Source organism: Poecilia mexicana, unplaced genomic scaffold (assembly GCF_051168715.1).
Source record: "Poecilia mexicana isolate PSO_F unplaced genomic scaffold, ASM5116871v1 scaffold_6, whole genome shotgun sequence".
NCBI classification, from domain to species: domain Eukaryota; kingdom Metazoa; phylum Chordata; class Actinopteri; order Cyprinodontiformes; family Poeciliidae; genus Poecilia; species Poecilia mexicana.
Genome location: NW_028263375.1, coordinates 24,770,191 through 24,793,303, shown reverse-complemented (window position 1 = coordinate 24,793,303; position 23,113 = coordinate 24,770,191). Strand labels below are relative to the sequence as shown.

The window sequence follows — 23,113 nt, the reverse complement described above, 5'->3', positions numbered from 1 at the left end:
TTAGGTATAGTTTGGGATGTCTGAAGTAAGATTCTGTTAAAAGGTTATAACCACTAAACGGAAGCCTTGTTTCTTATAAATCCAGATTAGTTGGACTGAGTATTGCCAACTTCTAAGAAAAGAAAGAAGCTTTTAGGCTGTCAATTCCTGGGGTTTTAATTTTTATTTATTTATTTATTTATTTTTTTGGGTTCATAACCTTGTGGTCCACTTAGAAGTCCAGAAGCACCACAACAATAGCCAGTGGAAATGTGACTGTCTGCAGCTAGGAGGGACTGCTGTGAGAACACTGGTCTACCTGTGAGTGCTTTGGGATGGGGGAGGAGCCAACTGCCACACCTCCTGCTTGTTGAGAAAGGTAGTAAAAAAAAACAACAAAAAAAAAAAAACGTCTATATGCTTACAGGTCAGTTTTCAATTTAATTTCCCTTTGATATTAAGAAGGTATTTCTGAATTTGAATTAAGTTCAACAGAAAAAGTTACCAAATTTGTTGCTAGGTGCTTTTTGAAAAAATAGTAAACGTTGCTAAGCTGCTAACACTAGTAGGACTTAAAGGCTAAAGCTAATTGCTAACCTGAGAGGGGCCAAGACCAAAGTGCATTTCTACTGTTGTAAACAACTCTCTCAAAAACACTGTGGCGGTTTAGCTGATGGACCCTTTAAGGACCTTTCAAATGTCGTCACATTTGTACTGGGTTGCTCTTTGCAAAGAAGTTTATTATTTAAAGCAGAAAATAAAGGCAATTAACACCAATTGTCTTTCTGCGTAAAACATTCAACTACTCTGGTTTATGGTCATCGTCCATTTGGAACACCCTTTGACCCCCAAGATTTACCTTTCTACATCTTGATTCAATATGTCCACATAATGTTCTTTTCTCATAATACCATCTACTTTATGAAGTGCACCATTTCCTCCTGCAGCAACACAACCCCACGACATGATGCAGCCACCCCCGTACTTCACAGCTGGGATGGGGTCCCCGGGCTTACAATCGTCTCGGTTTGTCCTCCAAATGAAACGGTGGTGTTAGTCCCTGTGTGCTTTTGCAAACTGCAGTCTGACTTTTTAAAGTTTCTTTTGGAGTAATGGCTTCATTTTATTGTATTTAAATAAACTTTTACAAATAACTTCAAGTCTGTTTCTGCCGTTTCTTTAAACAGAGTTCATGACCGGTGAATTATTTATTGGGATTCCTAGTTTGTTTCGAGATATTGATAAAATCTTGTCCTGTTCCTGATCACCCGAGGTCACGTTCCGTCTCGTCACATGAGCTGGATGCATGCTTTCAACCTACGACAGAGTCATCTCTGCAGACAAGAAATTAATTGTTCGTAACATTTCAACAGAACATCACTTCAATCGTCCGTGCCCTGCTCCCAAGTCTTCATTAGATCCACTCAAACTTCCCAGCTCCCCTCTCTCCTTCTACGTTCACACACTTTACGTCCTCCTTTCCTCCAAATTAGCCTTGATTAATGTATGCACCACACACAGGGCCACCTTAATTAAATAACACCACCTAATTAGGGGCTGATTTTGGCTGGCAATGGTGCCGTAAGGCGGCGGAATGGGAGCAAGCGGTGTGACGGAACATTCATGAAGCCCCGTCGAACTCCCTGGGCGGTCACACTCCTGCGGTTTCACACAAACAGCGCCCTACTAATCTGACAGTTGCATTAAAATGCAAATAGTCCAGATGTGAGGATTTTGGTAACAAGTGCGGATTACAGTTCCCAGGCCCCGTCACCGAGATCGGACGTCTTTTCCGCCCCCGCAATCCGCAATGACATAAGCCAAGGAGCAGGTAGTTGGTGTTGACCTGGAAGTGGCTGTGCAAATATTGGCCCTACATGTGTGTATAATTACACAGGCTGAAAATCTCTTTGTGCTGAGCGATAACGGCGCCTGATGAATCCTTTTTACATCGCTAAACAGGAATAAATACTTGTCATCCAAAAAGATACACAATCTCTTATCGGTGATTGTTTGCTGCCCCGGTGCCGGCGCGCTTTATCTTGGTTTCCTTGTGCATGTATCTCTGGGTTTAATTAAATCAAGCTCAAGTCCAAATGAAAGGTCAGAGAAAATGAAAGCATATTAATGAGCGCAGGGTGGCCGCTGGGTAGACGGCATCAGGCTCGGGAGACAGAGGGGTTACAGACACAAACCCAATCCAAACTATTCTACCTTGCCACCCACACACAAACATATTCCTGCAACTTGGAGAAAGTGCAAAACAGGAACAGTATGTGTGTGTTGGGGAGAATGTGTGTGCAGCCACCGGGACATCATCCCCCTTGCAGTGCGGCATCATAGATTGATGTCAGAACTTGAAACTCACGCCAAAATACCAACCATTGGCAGCAAAGATAAATAAATACTCCACAATAGATAGATCAATGAGCTCAAGCAGCACTAATTCCCATAGAGGCACTGCTGCAGCAACAAAGGGGGATATTATACTTTTTCTTTGGGCTGTGACAAAAACTACAATGGCTTCGCCTTGGGGTGCGGTGGAAGCCGGCTGGACAAGAGAGGAGAGGGATGCAAATAGGGTTTGGACGCAGATCAAAAGACTTAAGTTTCACTGCATCATCAGAGCTGGAGCCCTTGTTCTCTGTCCCTCCCTCCCTCCCTACCTCCCTTCCTTCCTCCATCACCTTTTAGCTCACTCTGCTGCATTAATGCTGCTGCAGCTTAGAGCCAGTTTTTTCCACAGGCAGCGTCCTGGCAGAGGGTGGACGCTGCTCTTACGTGTCGGTCTTGAACAGAGATGTGAGCGCTAATGGCTTTTGGCAGGGTCCGAGTCCTCGACGGACAATCTGTTGGAGCGGAGCGAGGACGGGCAGGGGGGGGGGGAAGAGGGGAGGGGAACAGGAGGTGGAGGGAGGTGTGGGTGAGAGCACATTGCAGAGATGAGTCCGCTTGCTCCTGGTGGTGGAGCAAGTGTCCTCTTGCTTTACAACAGCGCCATCTGTCTTTGCAAAGAGAGCTACACGGGTGCTGCTGCTGCTCTTAGTGCCTTGTCACTTTACGTTCAACAGTTGGCTCTTGCTGTGTGGTGCCGTCTGTGGCAGACAATGCAACTGGATCATGCAAAACATGCATATCAGAATATTATAAATGAGATTGTTTGCCTTTGAAAGTGTTCAAGAACAGTACCATGCAGAAGTATTCACATCGTGCCACATTACAACCACAAACCTTAATATTTTATTGGGATTTTACGTGATAGAAGAATCATAAAATAAAAGATAAAAGACCAAGGAACACATGAGACAAGTAAGGGATCAAGTGGTGAAGTTTGAAGGAGCATTAAGTTGGTAAATGGCAAACGGCCTGTGCTTGTATAGCGGTTTATCAAGTCCAGAGGACTCTAAGGTGCTTTACACCACATACAGTCATTCACCAATTCACGCACACATTCATACGCTGTAGATGAATATCCCTGACCAAATCACAGAATGGCACTAAATCCATAGACTGAAAACCTGGACGTCATGCTGAGCATCCAAAAGGAGCAACCAGAACAAATGTGCGTACCTATTGCTACTGGACTTTTACAAAACAAAAGACAATATCCTACAACCGCTAAAATCTGACACCTCTCTGTCCTTATTTATATTTTACATTTTATGAAAAAAGAAGCTGCATGCAGTGTCTTCTTCAGAGCTTTTCATGTTGTTTCCTTCAGTGGTTCTTGGCGCAGCGCCACCACAGGAGGGGGAGGAGAGAGAAGGGGTTGCTGAAAGGGTTTGGTTGGTGAAGTGTGAAAGTGAACCGCATCAGCTGAAATTGTAACAAATATTGGTCCCCAATCAGACAGAGTCTACTGGACTATTGGGTGTTAAAGCACCCTTAGTATCAAGTACAGGTGTGTTAAAGTGTCCCAGTCAAAGGCCAGACTTAGTTTTATTTAGAAACTATGGCAAAAGTTGCAAACTGATGTTCAGTAACCCCCTCTCCATTTAAATCTGTCTGTGCTTGAGCAATTTGACAAAGAAAGATGGGCAGAAATGTGAGTCTCTAAGACTTGCAGCTGTAATTGCAGAGGCAGGTGGTTCTGCACAGTAACCGGCTCACATTTTCTGCAATTGCCCAGCAAGATATGTTGAGCTTTGCATTTTCATAGCAACGCATTTCAAACTCTGAAAAGGTTCAGGAGCTGCGACTATTCCTGCAAGACACCGTAAACCTCCGTGTTTAACGGTTCTCTGGGTATCACTGAATAAAACCCTCTTAAAAGAAATGCACCATCAGTCTAAAAGTGGGTCCATTTCTACTTTTTCTTTTTCTTGACATTTCACAGCTGAAATAGGAGTCCGTACCGAGATAAAAAGGAATCCTCTTTGTGACAGAAGCACTAAGTGCAACTGCAAATGTAACTTTTCCCTGAGCGAGCAGCATCCATCGTCCCAGCGGACCTGCCCCTCCCATCCCCCCTCACTTCCCTTTTTCCTGGCCAACTAGAGAGAAAGAATGAGATGGATGCCGGTGTCACGGAGCTGGCCAGAGTGACAGATGGCCTGATTATACAAACTCATCCCTCTGGTCATAGAAAATATATATATATATTTGTAACAAAAACCCGCCTGTAAGGTAACATCCTTCATCTGTCTGTACCTTATAAATATCCGAGGCTTCTTGTTAGTATGGGGAAAGAAATAAAAAAATCACAGAGGTACGGATAGATCCCATTACAGTCCTGGCCGCTGTTGTTTTTTTTTTTGACAGCTTGTACCTGGAGAGACACCTGCCACAATGTTTGGTCCTGGGCTTTTTATGCAACCCAAAGGAGCGAGGCGGTAAATCATCTCGCTCTGACCTTCAGTCTGGCTGGCTGACTTCAAGGGCATGTTTTCTTTCCTTTGGATGGAAAGATGGACACGTTGCAAATGCATAAACGGATTCCTGTCATGAGCCTGATGTGCGGGTGTCAAGCTTCGCTGTGCACATGGCAGTTTCCCAGCAGGTAAAAATCTGGGCCAGCAGGCAACAAAAATTTTCTTTTAAAATCTTCTGAAATACTGTTATGAGCCAGAGAGGTGTCTAAAGAATTAAGTATGATCATTTGAATATAAATACAGGCTCTAGAGGTGATTTTTTTTTTTTTTCCAGGATTAACCAGCCCTGTTTCGCCTATTCCTGCGAGTGATTGAAAGTCTGGGCTGATTAGTGAGACCGATATCGAGTCTCTCTTCGGGCGAGACGTTAAAAAAATCAATCAAGCAACCTGAAAGGAAGCACACGTATCGTCCTAACAAATGAGGAAGAGAGAACTGAGGGAAAAAAATGGGGCAAACGAAAAAACAACAAGAGATTAAAAGGTCTTACTCCATGCTTCCGGCCATCAGCAGGATGAGGTTGTAGATGTGTGAGAAGATGAAGAGGAAGAGGATGGTGCTGAAGAACATGGTCATCCAGGAGCCATGATCCTCGCGGAACATTTTCAGGCGCAGGTATCGACCTAAAGGGAAGCACGACAAGGACAAGGACGCTGTCGTCAGTAAGCAGGTTCAAAGAGCGTGTCAACACGCGACAATGGAGGTCGAGGCAAATGAATTAGTGACGGAAATCAATGATGTCCCTCTCGACTGGGTGGCGGAATTTAGATTATACATGGTGGTGATGTGAAAATGCACAAAAAGATGTCTCCTCAGGCTAATTTTAGTATTTCTTTGTACAGATGGGGTTCACGCCTTGGTAGATCGTGATTTAAGACATTATTTCAGATTCGTGGCATTTCTCCCCAGAGTTCTGCCCTTGAATTTAAATTGTGGGGAAATATCTTTCTGGCAGAGCGTGAGATACTCAGATCTGCAGCCTTCTGCTATGAATATATAATCAAACGAGCAGAGCTCAACATGACAACTGGGTTCGCGGTGCCGCCGCTGTTCGCCAGTTGCCGCGATCTCATCCTTGTGACAAACGGTAAAAGAAGGGATGTCTTTAAATCAAGGTCTCACATTTTGTTCTCTCCTAAATGGAGAGCATAAATCAGTCAAAGATCTGGTAAATGGCAAATGTGGTGCAATTAGACGTGCATAATGTAATCGCACAACAGCTGTCGTGTCCTTGATCAGCCACCCACACGGCTCACAGCACGCGGGCGGACCGACAGTCTACATTTACCACCAACACCAGTCAGACCTGGGTCAAATGACCCCGCTTCGAAAAACAGTGAATGAGAAACGACAGAAGATGAAGGACACGAAACTCAAAGGGGGACTTTTTTTTTTTTTGTTGCAATTCAAAAGATTCACAATAGGACCAGCAGTGTCACTTCAAAAGCTCAAACTCTACGTGTTTTAAATAATGGAAGGAAATGTTGTTTGGGCAAGATTTCATCAGATGCATGAACTCTAGCTATGATGTATTAAGAAGGTCTAAAGCCTTTAAAATTTATTTCCAAGCTTTTCAAGTCATAGCCGCTTTTTAAATCGTCCTTTCACTCCATGATTGACATGTCCGTTACGCCCCGTAATCAACTGAAAGGAGATAAGCAACTAATCAGAAACCGGTAACCACAAATCACAAGGAGCAATACTTAGATTAAGAAATGAGTGTGAACCCATTGTTCTACTTCAAACAAAGGACCTAGGCTTTTGGCTATTGAGAAGCGATTGCTTGCTGGAGGCGTGGACTCTGTTGAAGTTCTGAACTTTATGTAAATGCTCATATCAACGCGCCAGTTCGACGCTATGAAGCTTACCGGAAACTGCGTGCGCTTTAAACAACCATCCAACACGGCAAGTAGAGAAGTGGTGAGGTGAGGTAGATAGGTGTTGATGTTAATTCAATATTTGTACTCATAGCTAGCACGAGCTTCAGGTTTTGTTCCCTTCCTCCGCTGCCATTGCTAAAACTACAGGTGGACTACTATTCTAAAACAGTGCAGAAAGTCACTGCAATCGTTTCCAAAATCTCCTTCTGTTCGTCAACTGACCCGGTTGAAATTCTAATGGAGGAATCGAGCTTATTGGGAGGAAGCCCAGACTGAGTTATGAAGGGAGATGAGAATTGAATAAAATGATGTAAGATAGTAATGGCCAGACTGGGATTTTAGTCAAAGAGATGCTCTTGGACTAGGGCCTATCCATCCTTATGAGCAGGAGAAAAAGGATGAATTGTAACATGGGCTGGTCATCTGTCTACGGCACCCTGAAATTCAACCAATGACCGCTAGAAACAGCTCACAGACAAGTAGGTTTAGACACTGGATGGATGAATAGATATATTTTGAAATTATTTTTCCTGGAATCTAGGCTAATAGATTGTTCTCCAGTTGCTTTACCAGGTTGGTGAAACCTGGTACCTTCAACAAGAGGACCAATCAAATAAGTCATACCTAGCTGCCATGGGTTTGTGGAAAAAATATTTATGTTAAGGCAAACATAAGTTAAAACAAAAAAAAAAACAAAAACATTGCTAGTAGGGAAGCAACTAGCCTTCCCCAAAGACTCTTCCTGCTGTTTGGAACTAAAAAAAATAACATTAGTACTCAAATTTAAACATAACTCATTTAAACAAATTGCACATTATCATGGATGGATGGTCTTTTCCTCAGTTGCTTTCAAAACAATAAAGAAGGAAGTTTATTTTATTTAGACTCTCTGATGGAGGGGGGGGGCAAGAAAAACAAAGAACAATTGAGCTTCAAACTTCAAAGCATTTGACAATCACTTTCGAAAGTTCCGCTTTCATGCAGCGAGGCCTGGTGTTAATTAAAAAACCCCTCTACGCGTTAGCTGGGCTATAGTACATGATTCTATTTCTGCCGCTTATTAGCGTATTGCTCACACAGAAACACGGCGCGCCGCATCTCTGCCAGCTGTGATCCGGTGCCAGGAGCGTCCATTTTCCCAGGAAGAACCCTTTGTTTTTCCTCTCCTCCAGCTCAGTCAGCATCCCTTTCAGTGAAGAGCTCCTCGGAGGAGGAGCGACTGCGCTCGTGTGTGTTTGTGCGCGCAAAACACCGCAGCGCGCCAGAGACAGCAATAGCAGAATGCTCCATTTATTTTCCCATTACAGCCTGGCTGCTTTCCTCTCCAATAGCTTTACATGCTGTTAAGCTTCCACTGGCTTAATGTTAATTGTTTATCTCCCCCCCCCCCATCCTTCGTGCAGATACCTCAGAATAAGGAAATGTCTGCTGAGGTTAAGTGCTCTAGTAATTAGACTATTTTTGGACGACTGATCTGATGTCAAAATTGAAAGTTTACCTGTGCGGCAGACGACTGAATCTGTAATATTTACTTGAACAGCAATGTTTAATTTGAGGATCTTGAGGGTCAGAAATCAAAGAGGCTGAGTTTTAAGCCATGCATACGTCTTGCTCTGTGATTCTCCAGGACTCATCACAGTTGCATAATTGAGTTGACTTGCATGGGTGAACTTAATTGCCTCCACAGCCAATGAGCCATGGCTTAGATGTTGGTGCACACACAATGTGTATCGGCGGATCTGACTTTTAAAGCAGCTACATACCACAATCGACCTGGCCCACACACACACACGTACTCACACTCCTATATGGGCAAGACGTAAACAGAGGTGATTCAAGACCACTCAGCCAAAGCTTGGCTTGAGTCACTGCGCCTCCCTACAGTAAGGCACCCCGATAAGGAATGATTCATGAGTTCAGTCTCACCGCGAAGCTCAGCCCAGATGGGAACAACAGCAGCAGTCACAAGACAAATGGAGTGGACACTGACCCAAACACAACCGGGACACAAAAGGGAAAAGAGGCACTTCTTATCACGCGTTTACTCTCACACAATGCAAACTACAAATATAAAGTCTTGTTATCAAAGGAGCTTGTCACATATTTGCAAAGACTGGGTTTTAGAAATGACTTTCCAGTCTGTCTGAAACGATGCCACCCTTAAGTGGTTGCTAAAGTCAGAGGTGCAGCTATGTCTCCCTCTACTGGTGATACTCTGACACCACAGAGATCGGTTCAGACGCCTCGTTATAAGGCACGTGCTGGGAATAATGGTGACTGATTTTGAATTGAAAAAAAAAAAAAAAAAGGTAGCCAGCTGGAGGTATAGCTAATAATTTCTCCATGTTTAACAGTTAGACTCAGGGATGGGTATTGATTACAAATATTAGGCAATCTTGAATGTTTCTGCCCCACCCTTCAATGTACTTTGCTTGAATCTTACTGGAAACGTCAACACAGTCACACGTAATTGAGAAGTAGACGTGAAGTGAAATATTGTGTTAGATTTATTTACAGTTAGGTCGTGAATGCAAATCCATTTTATTTATAACGAACACTTGAAAAACAACACTGAAACATTTCAAACCTATATATATATATATATATATATATATATATATATATATATATATATATATATATATATATATATATATATATATAAATAAAACATTTTAAACAAAACAATAAAAGCAGAACGAAACCAAAAATTTGAAATGATTAAAGCAAAAGCCAAAATGACAACAAAACGGTGAAATATAAGCTGAAGCGGAGAGGTACCGGAGAGCAAAATCCGGTTAGTTGACGGGCAGAAGCATCTGAATGAGCCGTGAAAGAGTGGCCAGATTGACAGCATAAAGTGAATAAGAATAATTTAGTCAAGCGTGGAGCTCATGTTTTGACGGGACAGACAACCTGACGTAACTGAGAGAAACTTTTCAGCAAAACGCTGCAGAGTTTTTTCTTGAACTTGAGATCCACTCTTGATGCAATTACACAAATCTTTTGCGGTACGTCTCCATCAGAGTAACATATATTTTTTTTGCCACATGATAGTTCAAGTGTAATAAGAACGTATGGAGAGCAAATATCAGTCTTTCAGTGTTGACTCATATTTTCTGTTGACGTCTTTCAGACTTGACTGTCTGAATCAACATAACACATTAATAGGTTTTCCTAAATGATAAACGTTTCCGCTGCATCGTTGGCTGTTGCAATCTTAGTATTGTTGACCTGCTGAAAGCTAAGTAAATTTTATTTATATTTATTTTCTCAGACAGTCACAAAGTGCTTCACAGTGAAAATAATAAAAACTTCAAAAGCAATAAAAACACAAAACAATTATCCTCATACACCTTCCCATCAACTCTGATGAGATTCCCCGTTCAAGAAACGCAGCAGTTTGTACCACAGCAACAGTAAAACAAATGGCTGAATATAAAACGCAGGTTCAGATTTCAATTTAGAAAAACATTTGAAAATGATAATTTTCCTTCCACTTTACATCGCAGCTCTTCTTTTTTGTTGGCGTATCACAAAGAATACCGATAAGACACTAAAATTTGTTAAAATGTGACAAAATGTGAAAACAAGTGGAAGGGTTGTGAACGCACACGATCTGGTTAACAATGGCACACACATGATGAACAAGCAATTATTTAAGTTTGTTTAACCGGTGGGACGGATTAATCCTCTGTTTACTCTTTTGGACCCGCTCAGTCTCTCATACGCACAGGGAGACACAGAGATACGCAAACACACACACACACACGCACACACACACACACACACACACACACACACACACACCACAGTCCCTGCGGTAAAGCTTTACACTGTACAGCTCCAGATTAATGTGAAGCACACAGCCGGTAAAGAAGGACTGAAGGCAGTGTGTGAGATGTGATCGCAGTCTGCGTTCACATCATGACGGAGCTTCTCAGCTGCAACGCGAACGACACATCTGAAAAAGGTCGGTTCGGTTCAGTTCGTACTTCCCTCGATCAGATGCCTGGTTTTGGTACATCTTTAACGAACTACATTGCAGCCTGCTACCGTATGAAAGCCGTGTTTAGACAGGGATGCGTGTTCACTGCCAAAGCCCGTTTCAAGCGCACGCAGACGCGTGCTGTCCGCTAATTAAGTGAAAACAGTAGCTGACATGGATCAGATCAACAGTCCCTCGGGGTTTCAGAGATGCGCGCGGGGGGAGGGGGGTGCGAAAAACCGCGCAATCGCTTCCTGGACACGCCGCTGACGCTCAGAGGCTGTGGAGACGGCTTCTGTAAACACACGACAGAGAGAGAGTGGGTGCACTGGACACGTTTCACAAAACGTACACAGAGAGTTAATAAAACGGACTGAACCAGCGCTCATCTTGGAGCAGTTATATCACATCATAAAATAAACAAGACGAATTACTGGATAGAAGCTCCGTGCGCTGAACGTTGGAGGTTTATGGCTCAGACTGCAGACGATTAAATTTTTTTTTTTTTCCAGCACATTCCTCTGCTTGACATCTTGCCCGTCTGATCCAGGCCATTAGTGGCGAACAATTTGATGCTCCAATTAATCTCCTGCTTAATGAAGGGGGTGATGCGTTACGTTCTGCAGTAGCAATACAATGACTCACTTCTGTTGGATTCTCTAAAATGGGGACATCTTTACCTGACAGACGGAAAGTAAAGTCTGAACCGTCCCCGTTGGACAAACTCCTTAAATCACGTGAGTTAAGGCTACGAGTGACATGTTCAAGGTGTGTGACCTTGAACAAAAATATCACATTCTTACAGCAGCACAGTAGGCGGGTGGTGTGTTGAGGTAAAGCAACAGCTGCTGAAATCTACTGCAACATGTTGACAATTAGATACTTCTATTCATGACACTTCTGTTTAATCAACTTTGTTTTGAAGGTACTGCGTTGCTCTTGACTCCATGTAGGCATACAGGGAGAGCGTCTGTCGTTTTGCTGGTACTCTGGTCAAACGAGAACAAAAGTCACGATTGGACTTTAACAAGAATGTTGTGATTGAACTTTATTTTACGCTGGATTGTCCGTCAATTGCTCCCATAGCTGCTGCAGCGCTAAAATCACATTTAACAATACAGTAGACTGACATTTTCAACTGACTGTAGTCAATACAGCTTTTTCATTGAAACAGCATGATTTCCAACGCGTAGTGCATTAACCAAGCAAATACCATCCGTATGCTTTCCTGATTGGAGAAGCGGTCAATCGTATTTAGGTATGGCTGCATGTGATGCGCCGTAGGGGCAGAATGTGTCAAATTCTTAAAGACAAGCGCCGCTTGGGCAACACAGTTAACAATAAACGGCCCAGTGTCTCCAGAAAGGCGGTAGTCGGGGTTAGCTGCGAGGAAACATTTTTCTCTCTCCGTACGCGACTCCTGCACCTGCTGCTTGTAGCACCTGCTGGTGTTTGCACACAAATACACATTTAGATTTCAGAGAAACGACGACCGAGATCAGACACAAAAGGAGTGCAAAATGCTTAGTCTTGCAGTCGTTAATGGGTGTTACGCGCCAGCCTGTCTGCCGTCTGCTTTGTTCCACCAGTCACTGAAATATAAGGAAGGTTGTACATCCAAAACGTGTGTCTCAGTGTTATCTCTGTTGCATAAATTACTAAACTAGTAACACTAATTTCACTTCTTTCAGTTGAGATTCTTCAGCTCCTGAATCAATCTACAGAAATCTGCTGGCATTTTAAAAATGACCTGTGGTACCGCTACACCCTGTTGTTGCTGTGTACCTTCATCCTTCCTGCGGGGATGCTGGGAAATGTGGCGGTGCTGCTCAGCTTCACCTGCCTAGGAAAAAGCTTTAAACCCAGCCACGTTTTCCTGTTGAACCTGGCTTTATGCGACTCGGCCTGGCTTCTCACTCTGTCTTTGACGGTTTACTTCAGATTCCAAATCTCAAACCTGGACAGTCTGCAGATTTTCGGCAAAATCAAAAGGATCTCCTTCGACGTGAACATCTACGGCAGCATCGTCTTCATCGGTCTGATCAGTTTTGACCGCTACGTGGGCACGGTCCATCCCATCAGCTCTCTTCGCTGGTGGAACGTGGGTAAAGCCAAGATCTGCTCGGCGTTGACATGGCTCGGACTTCTTCTGGGCATCACTCCAGACTTATTTGTAGCCACTTGCGAAAACTCCGACACGTGCACGAGTCGCGTCCACAGTCTTTTCCCTCCATTCAAAATGCTCCTCATTATTAGAACGACGCTGTGCTTTCTGCTCCCCTTCAGTGCCATGCTAGCTTTTTCCACAATGACCATTCGCGTTTTGAGGCGCCGCTCAAGAGGAAGAAGGAACAAGGAACTCCAGCGAGCGAGCAGGAAGCCGCTGCAACTCGTCGCCGCAGCTATCCTCGTCTCTGCAGCCTCTTTTGTGCCTTATCACATCTTGGCCGTCGCTCTGACGTTCATGCCGGCTCGTGGCTTGGTGAAACCGTCCGACTCCAGTTGCCTCTGTGCAGCTGTGGAGCTCTGTGAAGCCCTCTGTGGTTTCAGCAGCTGTCTGGACCCTGTGCTGTACATTCTGGCTAGTGAGCAGTTCAAGAGGAAGATGCAAACCTTCAAAAGAGAGCAGTACAGGAGGCTGTGCTGTAAGGAGGGTAGGAGGGTTGGGGTTATTGACGAATGAGTATTAAATGTTTAGCTTTTCTGGATATTATCCTTTGAGGCAACGCGGTTGTACAATTGTTCCGTTATGTGAAGTAGTAACTGCACACCACAGTCATGTGAAGAAGTATTTGCCACTTTCTTGCTTTTTTTTTTTCGTCGCAAGTAAAGTTTTATGAGTATAAAATGAAAGTTCTTGTCAAGCAAATCGGATAAAAAGGACAGCTTTTCAAATGATTTCATATGCAACCTTTTCCAAAGCAAAATATGTAAAAGAAAAAACCTGGTTAGATCGTGAATTAAGTGTAATCGCCTGATTCCTGCCAGACTTGGAACAAAAATATAAATAAAAATATATTTTTTAATTGGTTTGTCATCTCTTCATTTGATGCTGTTCAAATACACACTATGCATTATTATGTCCTACAACAATATCCTTCTCTACATTTAAAAACTTATCTAATGTCTTATCTAATTCCAGAAGATGTAGAACTGGTCATTGCTTTTAGCGTTTCCGGGTAGCAGGTACGCTACACGCCTAAATGTCGGGTCATCACTCCAAATTATCGATTTGTTCAATTCACTGACAGCTCTATAAAATCCAGCACCTTGGAACGCAGAGTGCTTTCTACTTTAAATTTGCTCCAAAACAATGCGTACACAGAGCTTGATGGAATGGGACTCTGTGACTTAGCAGCTGCAACCAAGCTTTTTGCATCATCCTCTCGACGTTTTTAACGTGGCTTTATGATGGCCCCTACCTATTCCAACATGACTGTGCACCAGTACACAAACCAACACTCATAAGGATGGGAACAAGAGAGTTTTGTGTAGCAGAACTTGACCTGACAGAGCACATTTGGACGAGTTGGAACAGAAAATGAAATCCAGACGGTTTTGTCAAACATCAGTGTTAGAGATTTTTTGGTATTATCATTTTGTTATTACTTTAGTTCATATTCAGTCTCTAATGTTAATCAACATTCAGTATTATTGTGATTTTCAGTTTAAAGTGTTCTCTTCCTTATGTGTGTATAAACTGAGCTGGAGGTCACATCTGCCTGTTCGTCTTCATGTGAAACAGTTATCTGTGTTTTTCCCAGACCTTGAATTATGTTTCCACAGTTGCCTTCTTATCAACCGGAATACTCCTTATTTTAGAAACGGTCTGTGTGCAGTAGTATTTTGTCTCTGCTGTCTTCCTTACCTAACCTCCCTATTTTTACTTGATAATAAAAGACAACCTGTAACCAAGAGTCTTTAGAACGCTCAGTGAACGGCTCGGACGAGCAGTTTGCTGAGACTTCTCCTTTTGCAAAAGCTTGGTCATAAAATTCATATATGTTGTCTGTGGTTCTTTTATGAAGGTTCGAGGAAAATACCTATCAATCAGTGTCCGACCTTATAAAAAACTACATACCTGAGAATGGGATGTAAAGATACAGCAAGACACACATTGCAAACCTTCAACCCAAAGCAGCCTTCACTCCCTACGAGTCCTAGAAATGTAAACACAGATCAACTTTAACTTTTCAGGTGTACTGAATATTGAATAAATCTCAAACAAGGGATGCAAACAAAGCCACTCGCCCCCGTTTAGCAGCTGCCTTTAACATATGGGCCACATCAGAACATCTTCTTAGCCTGCAGAGTCTTCTGCACCCTCTCTCGATTTTAAAAACAACAAAATAACAACTCTGCCTCCTTTGCATCCCCAAGGAGGGCCGGGTCCTTCTTGTGCCTCATTTCTGTCTTTAACTTGGGATGAAAACAACATCCCTATTCATCATGGCGCACATTTACATCACCGCGGGCCAGGGTGGGGCGCGAGGGCTGCTGGCAGACACGACTGATCTCCCCAGAGCTCGACTCCTCTGTTACTAAGTACCTAGATAATAAATCAAAGGTGGAAAGATGACAATGGAGCTCCCTCCACAGGGAGGCTGCTGCCGAGCAAAGATATGACGAGGGGCTACTGGGCCATGGTATCTGTTCCATTAAGAGGTCTGCTGAACTGTTTCATTTTACTTAAGTGTTGACTCCAGGCCAAAAACAGAGACAGGTTCTGGTAAAAATATCATTTTCTTTTTGGCTGCTGTCCACTTTTGCTACTCTTGCAGTCTTTGTATTTGACAGCGTTGCTATGGAAGCCCAAAAGCCACAGCTAAGTACATAAATAAATAAATGTTGCTTCGTTGTACTGTTAATTAATTCATACTATAAAACTAATATAATTAGTTTTATAGTGGAAAAACAACAACAACAATACATGCAATAATTTTAGTGTTACTTCTATGGCGATTTACCAGGTCAAAAGACTTGGAGAGATGGACGGTGGAGGCTGTTCGAATCGCAACCCACTGATTGCTCCGACCTTCTGTTGCCACCGAAGAACCACTTCAAGGTTCTAGGGTGGCCCAGCTCACCTTCGGATCTGAACCTGGTGGAAAATCTTTTAAAAGGGAGCCGACATTGAAACGCAACACAGAAAGTTGAAAGATCTGGTGCACATCTGTATGGATGAAACCTGGTCAAGGACTACAGGAAACGCCTGGCCTCTGGGCTTATAAAGAAAGATTTCTGTACCGAGTTTTATTTTTTCTATTGTATCGAAAATGTATTTCATGCAATAAAATGGAAATTGAAAATCATACAGTGGATTTTTTTTTTTTCGAGGATACAGATCTCACATTTATCCTACAACAACAAAAATTACAGACCTGTTCATTCTTCGGGAAACGTAAAAAATCTTCAGGGCATGAAACACTTATTTTTTCCTCCGCTGTGTACAGGGAAAAAAAACAAACAAATTCTTTAATTTTCTCACCCACACAGCCACCTCAACAAATCAACATATTTTGGCACACAGTTGCTATACATAGATAGGCTTTCACAGCCATGGCTTCCTACATAATACCATATGACAGAACCCAGATGGCTTCCTGTAGGCTACAATCATCAAGACCCCACAGAGGGAAGCAACAACAGGGTCAGCACACTCCAGCACAGCAGAGAACACACACACACACACACACACACACACGCATTCACACAGAGCACCGCAGAACATCCATTTGTTATAGCAGACCTGACCAAACGAAGGAGGCTTTTCACACAACTTTGACCTTTTCTTGTGCTGAACACAGTATGAAGTGACTCATCAAAGAGGAGACAGAGCAGACAGACTGAATGCAAGACTCGGTGAAAGCGAGAATTTAATAAGATTTAGAAAAATATATGTGACACGACTTAAAAATGATCACTCGGTTTACCTTGCAGAATCGCCCGAAGCCTTGGGGAGGCATTAGAGAATACATCATGCCAACGTCTTGGAGACGAGGCAGCACGAGAATCTGTAATGAGAAGGGCTTTCACTTTTCACATGAAGAGGACGAGATAATCGTTTACTGCAAGGCTATACGTGTAACCCAAAACTCTCATGATGAGGTGGCGCATCTTGAAATAATAATAATAATAATAATAAAAAAAACGTATTTATGCTAGATTCGATGTGCAGAAGCCAACGTCGGACATTTGACCGGAGAGTGATTGTCGTAGTCAGAAGTGATGGAGGCGCCCCTTGAGTTTTTATTGGACAAAAAGACAATATGGAGCCAGAAGAGACTTCTGATATTTAATTTAGAATACCATATCTGCCATCTAAACATCTCATTCTCTTAAAAAAAATGACTTTGCTAGATTTTGCCAAATGAAATCATCTCCTATCTTGGGGGGACAAGTTATAGTACAGAGATCTCATGGATGGTTAACATAACATATAATTAGACTCAATGTTTTCTTTGAACTAGGCACTTTTGCAGTTGGCTGTAGCTAATAGTTTCCTTCCTTATTTTTGGAAGATTGCAAACTTTCAGTATGGAGCATCTCTTTACTATACACTGGTAACAGTGAATTGTTTTATGTTTTTATCTACTAGTTCTTGTGTGTAAAATCTCGGCAACCTACCGTCACGTCTTTCACCACTCAAGAAAAGCTCAATCTGAAAACATTGCTAACCTGGACTCATGTAATCTAAGGCTGCAAAGACACAAACGGCACAAATGAAGATAAGCTTCTCACGAAACCGGCGAGTATTAAACCTCAAGACAAATGAGTTGTGACAGCCATACTTCCGCTTTTTTTTTTTTTTTAACCAGAAGTAGTCGGCTAGCGCCCACTCAATAAAGATCACAAATTGCCTTGAGTGGCTGTACGGAAGAGGTCGTCCCTTGAATCTCAAATGTCCTCTCTTTAAATCACAGAATCTGTCACAAGTTATTCATCATCAACAGTTCATTAGATTTTCCTCCACGAGACGCAGCAGCAAAACAATATGGTGAGCGTCTGCCTGCTCTACGGCTGAAAACGACACAGGAATACTAAATCTGGGCATGTTGGAGAAGGAACCTGTATCATTTCTGGCTAAATATTTGCCAGACAAGTATAACTCATCATAACTTTAATTGGGGGTGGGAGATTGCAAACAAATGGTTGCACCATTCAAAAACAATGTTCACCGATGAAGACATGTTCAGTAAATTGGAATATGTGTGTTCAGATGAGGCTTGTTTGTCTGATTAAATGCAGCTAAACACCTTTTAGGGAAACAAATAAACCAAAAGTTATTACTTAGCCACAATGAAATAATTAGCGGAGTGATGCTATCAAAAATAATGATAGTGTATCAACTGTATGGTGGTGGCACCATCATGCTGAGGGTATGCTTCCCTATCAGTATTAGGGGATGGAAGAAATTATTGCATTTTCCCTCAAATTAGCCGCTGGATATTTGAAACTTTGATCAAATTGAGTGCTGGAGAACAACACGCCAACATACATATCAAAACTAGTTATACTGATCACCTCAATCCTACTGAAAATTGGCAGAATGTCCCTGAAAGTTTGGATGGTTGCAGGTGAAACGACGGATTTACATGAGTGAGGTCAATATTCAACCAGAATCCTATCAGAATCTTCCTCCAAAGTTTCTGGTTTCTCTGCAACCTGCAAAAGGACAACACCTTGTAGTTAGAATTTTGACCCAGTCTGGGTTAAATATAATTGTTGTGGTTGTTGCATGTTGCTTCGTCATTCCAGTTTGGAAAAAAGGATGGTTCAAGTGCAAAGAGATTGTGTGAAGATAAGATAAGATAAGATAAGATAAGATAAGATAAGATAAGATAAGATAAGATAAGATAAGATAAGATAAGATAAGATAAGATAAGATAAGATAATTGAGAAGCGTTCGGTAACGAGGTCAAAGATGGCTCATGAGAGCAATCTTGAGTTTACACAGCAGCCACTCAAATGCAAACCCTTGGATTTAATATCTTTAGCAATTTGGTAGCAACTTACGCTACATTGAAGACAATATTTTTCCCTCGTCACCTAAACAGCACAGCTAATTTTCACCTTTAAACGGTGTGTAAACCACAACAGGCTGGCGAAAGCCAAGATGACTAATGGTGAGTCGCCACAGTTGCAGCCAAGATGCACAGTCTTTGGTAAAAAATACACAGCATGAAAGAAAACTGATTTTGAAAAAAGAGGCCCTGAAACTTTTTTTTTTTTTTTTTTTTGTAATTTTAAGCATTGCTCTTTCAAAACATGTAAAATGGGGAGTGGTCAGAGCCTGCAGTAAATACAGTGGAACACATTTGGCTGAAGCACTGGCTGTATAGAGTGCAGCATTCCTGGCTCACCTGGGTTGGCGATTACATAGCTGATGCACCGAAATGTTGCGCAGGACGTCTCTCGTCTCTCCGACTCTCCACGTCTGCCTCTCTGTCTAAGTCTCACTTCACCCATCCTCTCTAAATCCTCACAGGGTGAACACATTCACACACGGCACTGAAGAAATATCTCAGCTCTAATTAATTTTACAAAAGACGCCCACACGTGAAAGCACAAGTTGTCTGACACCAAAAAACATTAAAAAAGGAAAAGCCAGCTGGGGTTTGTTAGGTCTACAACGCAGTTTTGTGTGGTTAAGAAAATGTTCTTTAAAAAGTAGCCTTTTTCTTCTTACTGTGGGTTTTAATATTGCTTTAGCTATCATGTCATTATGCATTGTTGCCTCTCTGTCACGGTCAGAAAAGATTGAAATCCTTCACACAATTACCACTCCCCGTCCTCCAATTATTGTCATTAGTAGTTCATCCAAAGCACCCATTGAGCTCAATAATATTACTGTCTAAGTGAAGCGTGATGTGAGAGTGAACCATGTGAATGAGTTCAATGAGAAGTTAAAAAAAAAATTGCTGTTCAGTTTGAATAAGTGAAGCGCTGCAGAGATTGGAGCCACAGCCTATTTGAGAGGACAGGAGAGGTTTGTGCTGGAAACACAAACTCCTCAGAACTGAAAGTTGGGGGTGAGAGAAAGAAATGACAAGTGGCTAACAACAACAGAGAGGAAATCTGATATAGAGGCGTGAAAGGTGAAGGGAGGGAGCTGGAGGAAAATATCTGGACCGGCTTCAGACTGGCCATAACGACGAAATCTTCGGGTTTAATTTCAAAGAATAGTGAATCAGAAAGATACACAGATTAATCATTTGTCAAGCTTGGGCCAGTTCTAGTCAACTTCAGTTTAATAACTATAATTTAACTATTTTAAAACAAAGACAAAAATTACATGTTGCTGACATGTTAAACTGTCACCAGCATCTTTTATTAGCAGTTAGCACAATTTAGCATGTTTAGCATTAGCAACTTTAAAACATAACATTTTTGTGTGCATTCACCAGGGAACGTAGCCCCTTATTTTAAGAGTGAGATTTAAAAAAGGCTGTCAACGTTTCCAGATATAATATGTTCCAGTGCAGACAGGCATAGTATGTCTGTTAAGTTTGGTGCCAAATCAAGTCCTTTCACAACTCCAACAAAATGACCCAGAGGTGGGTACGAATTCACTTCATCGCTTTTTCATATCCAAAAGCGTTGAGTTTGATACAACCGAAACTGCAAAAGTACCATCTAAATTTTATCCACCTGAATAGGTTTTTGATTTTCTTTCAAAACTTTTACCAACACTTTGAAACAAGCTAACTATGAGGGGGATTTTTTTTGTTCCCTTTAGAACCATTGAATTTGTGAGTTGCCGACCAACTCGTCACCAGTCAAGATGAAGAATCAGCCAATTCAAGTTTCTTAATGCATCTTTACTTTAAGAAAACGTTGATCATAAATGTAAATTTGCTAATTGTATTTCAAAGACATGGTTCAGTGGAAAAAAATGTTGTGCTTCAAAATAATATTTCAGACCACTTTTTTACTTTTCAAGCACGACAAATTTGGACTCCAAACTAAGATTAAAGCATCTGATTTCAAAGATGAAATTAAAAGGTTTGTCTCAAAATGTTCTACATACTTTCTTGCTCTAAAGGAGCGTGCTTAACGGCTTGTCTGGTTTAGTTCCCATCACTGATTGGACCATTTATAAATTACTAAATATTGATAGGTTGTCACCATATGCTGATGACATGAGCCTTTTGTTCCCAGTCTCATTCAGATCAAGTAAAGACAACGCTGGCCTCAAATGCTAAACATGAGGCTTCAAAATGGTGAATGAAGAATAAACAATGGATGAAATAACTCATTTGTACTTCCAGGACAGAAAGCATTGCTGGTTTGTCAAAGCAAGCATTGTCTGAGAGACAATACTGATCCATTGGTGTCGTTGCACTGACCCAAGCCACATTTCTGGCACAGAACAAAGCAAGTTCAAATGTTTTGCTAAAAGGCGATTCTGAATGCAAAGGCCGAATGGCAACTCACAAGTCTGCATTACAAGCGTCTCATAATGTTAGTCCAATTCTCAGTTCGTTTTCATGAAATCATTGATGCTAAGATATCATAAGAGCTTGCTCAAGGCAAACGTTTTTGTGAACTGAACGTGTGGCAAATTACATCACCTACAGGACGTGTGTGAAGATGGGCAGCAATCAGTTTAGCAGATGAGTACAACATTTTATCCGAGACTAGAATATATCTTAAAAACACATGAAAGTACAAGTTGTTGTTTTTTTTTTTTACTGATCAATAGTCACAACGAGAGCAGCCCAGGAAGGATGCTTCCTTTCTATAGTAAAGCCATTACTCTGCACATTCCAGTGCATTACCGAGCGCATGACTTACCAAAGAGCTGGCGGTGGAATATAAACTTCCCGGCTAACAGGCCAGTGATAATGGCCAGGATCCAGCACATTACTTTCAGGATGTTCCACCCGAGGCCCGGGTACTTGTTGAACAGGAAGGAGAAGCAGTTGCCCACCACAATAATGTGAGCCTGCGTCTGGCTGTGGGAGATGGGGTCCTCGGCGAAGATGAGGAAGTTGAAGAAGGTGACGAGGTAGGCCACGATGAGACGCGACCACGGGTGCTGGAAGTAGTAGCGAAAACAGGCATCTATTTCCATCCTGCTGAAGCCCCCTCAGCCGCACAAACACCTAGAGGAACAACAGAGACGGGGGGGGGGGTGCGGGAAAGAAGTGTCTCTTTCAGTCGGATTCAATTACAATCACATCAGCGAGAGCAGATTAAGGAGAAAACACCCCCCAGGTTTTAGTTTAGAGAGCTGAATATCACTGATGGTGTATGTGGATTGGGTTAGCTCTCAGTTCAGATAAATCAGTTTAGCAGCACCATAAATAGTACAGCATCCATGAAAAGAAAAAAAAAAAGAAACCTGCACTATTCTCCTTGTATTAATACAAAAATGTCACAAAGAGATTGGGATCAGACACCTAAGTGACACCATTACCAAATCGTTCAAAGGAGGACTGTACCTTTCTTGGATAAGATGGAATCTGCAGAGCCTTACAAGCTCTCCAAGCTATCAGTCGCAGGTTTTTAAGAGCTTATCCTTTGAGCCTGTCAGATCTGTGCATCGCCGAAAAAACTGTAGCAGCTTTATGCAGAGGCTTTGGAGGGAACACCTGCCAAACACACTCCGAGCGAGCGGCCAGCCGGCCCGCCTGCCCTCTTCTGATTCCAGCTCCTCTCCACTGCAGGAGAACCCGCTCCGAACCGCTTCTCTCTGCAGCCCGCCTTACTGACCTGAATGTTCCAAAGCGAGTTCCCTGCTTTTGACATCTTTTCCTAAAATACCCCTCGCAGCGGAAATTTGGGATGATATCACGGCTCCGGAAATAGAGCTGCCACGGTTTTGAACACCCATGTGGATATTGAATTTCACCGGCACCAAAGTTTGACTCGTCACGAAATGCCAACCCTAAGTGATACTAAGCGGCTGGCGCCCACACTGCAGTGTTCAAGACAACATCCACTGTTGGGGTTTTTTTTCCAACAACAAAAACACAACCGCGTAATAAATATATGTTGAAATGTTATAATTTTCTTTAAGAAGTGAATTATATTCTGCTTTGCATGCATGACATCATAATGACATCAGCTCCAGGATGGATCTATTCAGCTAGCAAACATTATATAGCTAGCAAGGGGGGTTTCTTCAGAAGCTTGCAAGTTTGAGGTAGAGACTGAGACTGATGACCTTCATCCCATGATGCATATGGCCATGACTGACCAATCTGAAATGATGACACTGTTCATCTTCAGAACTTTAGATTGTACAAATCCTAATATTTTTTTTTATTGTTTGAACATATCATACAGGCCATATTGTTTTTTTTTATTTTTGTTATAACAGCTTGGGTGTAAATCACTGCTAAAGATCTTTCAGAATTAAATCTGGCAATTCAGGTCTGCCCTCGTCC

At 42.3% G+C, this 23,113-nt stretch overlaps 2 protein-coding genes across 2 annotated transcripts; one reads left to right on the top strand and one right to left on the bottom strand.

Moving 5' to 3' along the window:
* Nucleotides 1-4,844: 4,844 nt before the first annotated feature.
* On the bottom strand, nt 4,845-22,532 carry LOC148158711 (transmembrane protein 117-like). Its single transcript, XM_088006475.1, has 2 exons — nt 21,516-22,532; nt 4,845-5,473 (listed from the first exon to the last, which is right to left on the bottom strand). The coding sequence occupies exons 1-2, from the start codon at nt 21,793-21,795 to the stop codon at nt 5,337-5,339; spliced, it is 417 nt and encodes a 138-aa protein (XP_087862601.1). The 5' UTR covers nt 21,796-22,532; the 3' UTR covers nt 4,845-5,336.
* Nucleotides 11,610-13,744, top strand: LOC106933746 (lysophosphatidic acid receptor 6-like). Its single transcript, XM_088006784.1, has 2 exons — nt 11,610-12,326; nt 12,410-13,744. The coding sequence occupies exons 1-2, from the start codon at nt 12,239-12,241 to the stop codon at nt 13,399-13,401; spliced, it is 1,080 nt and encodes a 359-aa protein (XP_087862910.1). The 5' UTR covers nt 11,610-12,238; the 3' UTR covers nt 13,402-13,744.
* Nucleotides 22,533-23,113: the final 581 nt, after the last annotated feature.

Bases quoted from the DNA above. Each gene is read 5' to 3' on its own strand.
- LOC106933746 (XM_088006784.1), top strand. From the start codon at position 12,239: ATGCTTAGTCTTGCAGTCGTTAATGGGTGTTACGCGCCAGCCTGTCTG. The intron at 12,327-12,409 runs GTTGTACATCCA...CACTTCTTTCAG, and splicing joins GTCACTGAAATATAAGGAAG to TTGAGATTCTTCAGCTCCTG.
- LOC148158711 (XM_088006475.1), bottom strand. From the start codon at position 21,795: ATGGAAATAGATGCCTGTTTTCGCTACTACTTCCAGCACCCGTGGTCG. The intron at 5,474-21,515 runs GTAAGTCATGCG...GCTTCCCTTTAG, and splicing joins ATTCCACCGCCAGCTCTTTG to GTCGATACCTGCGCCTGAAA.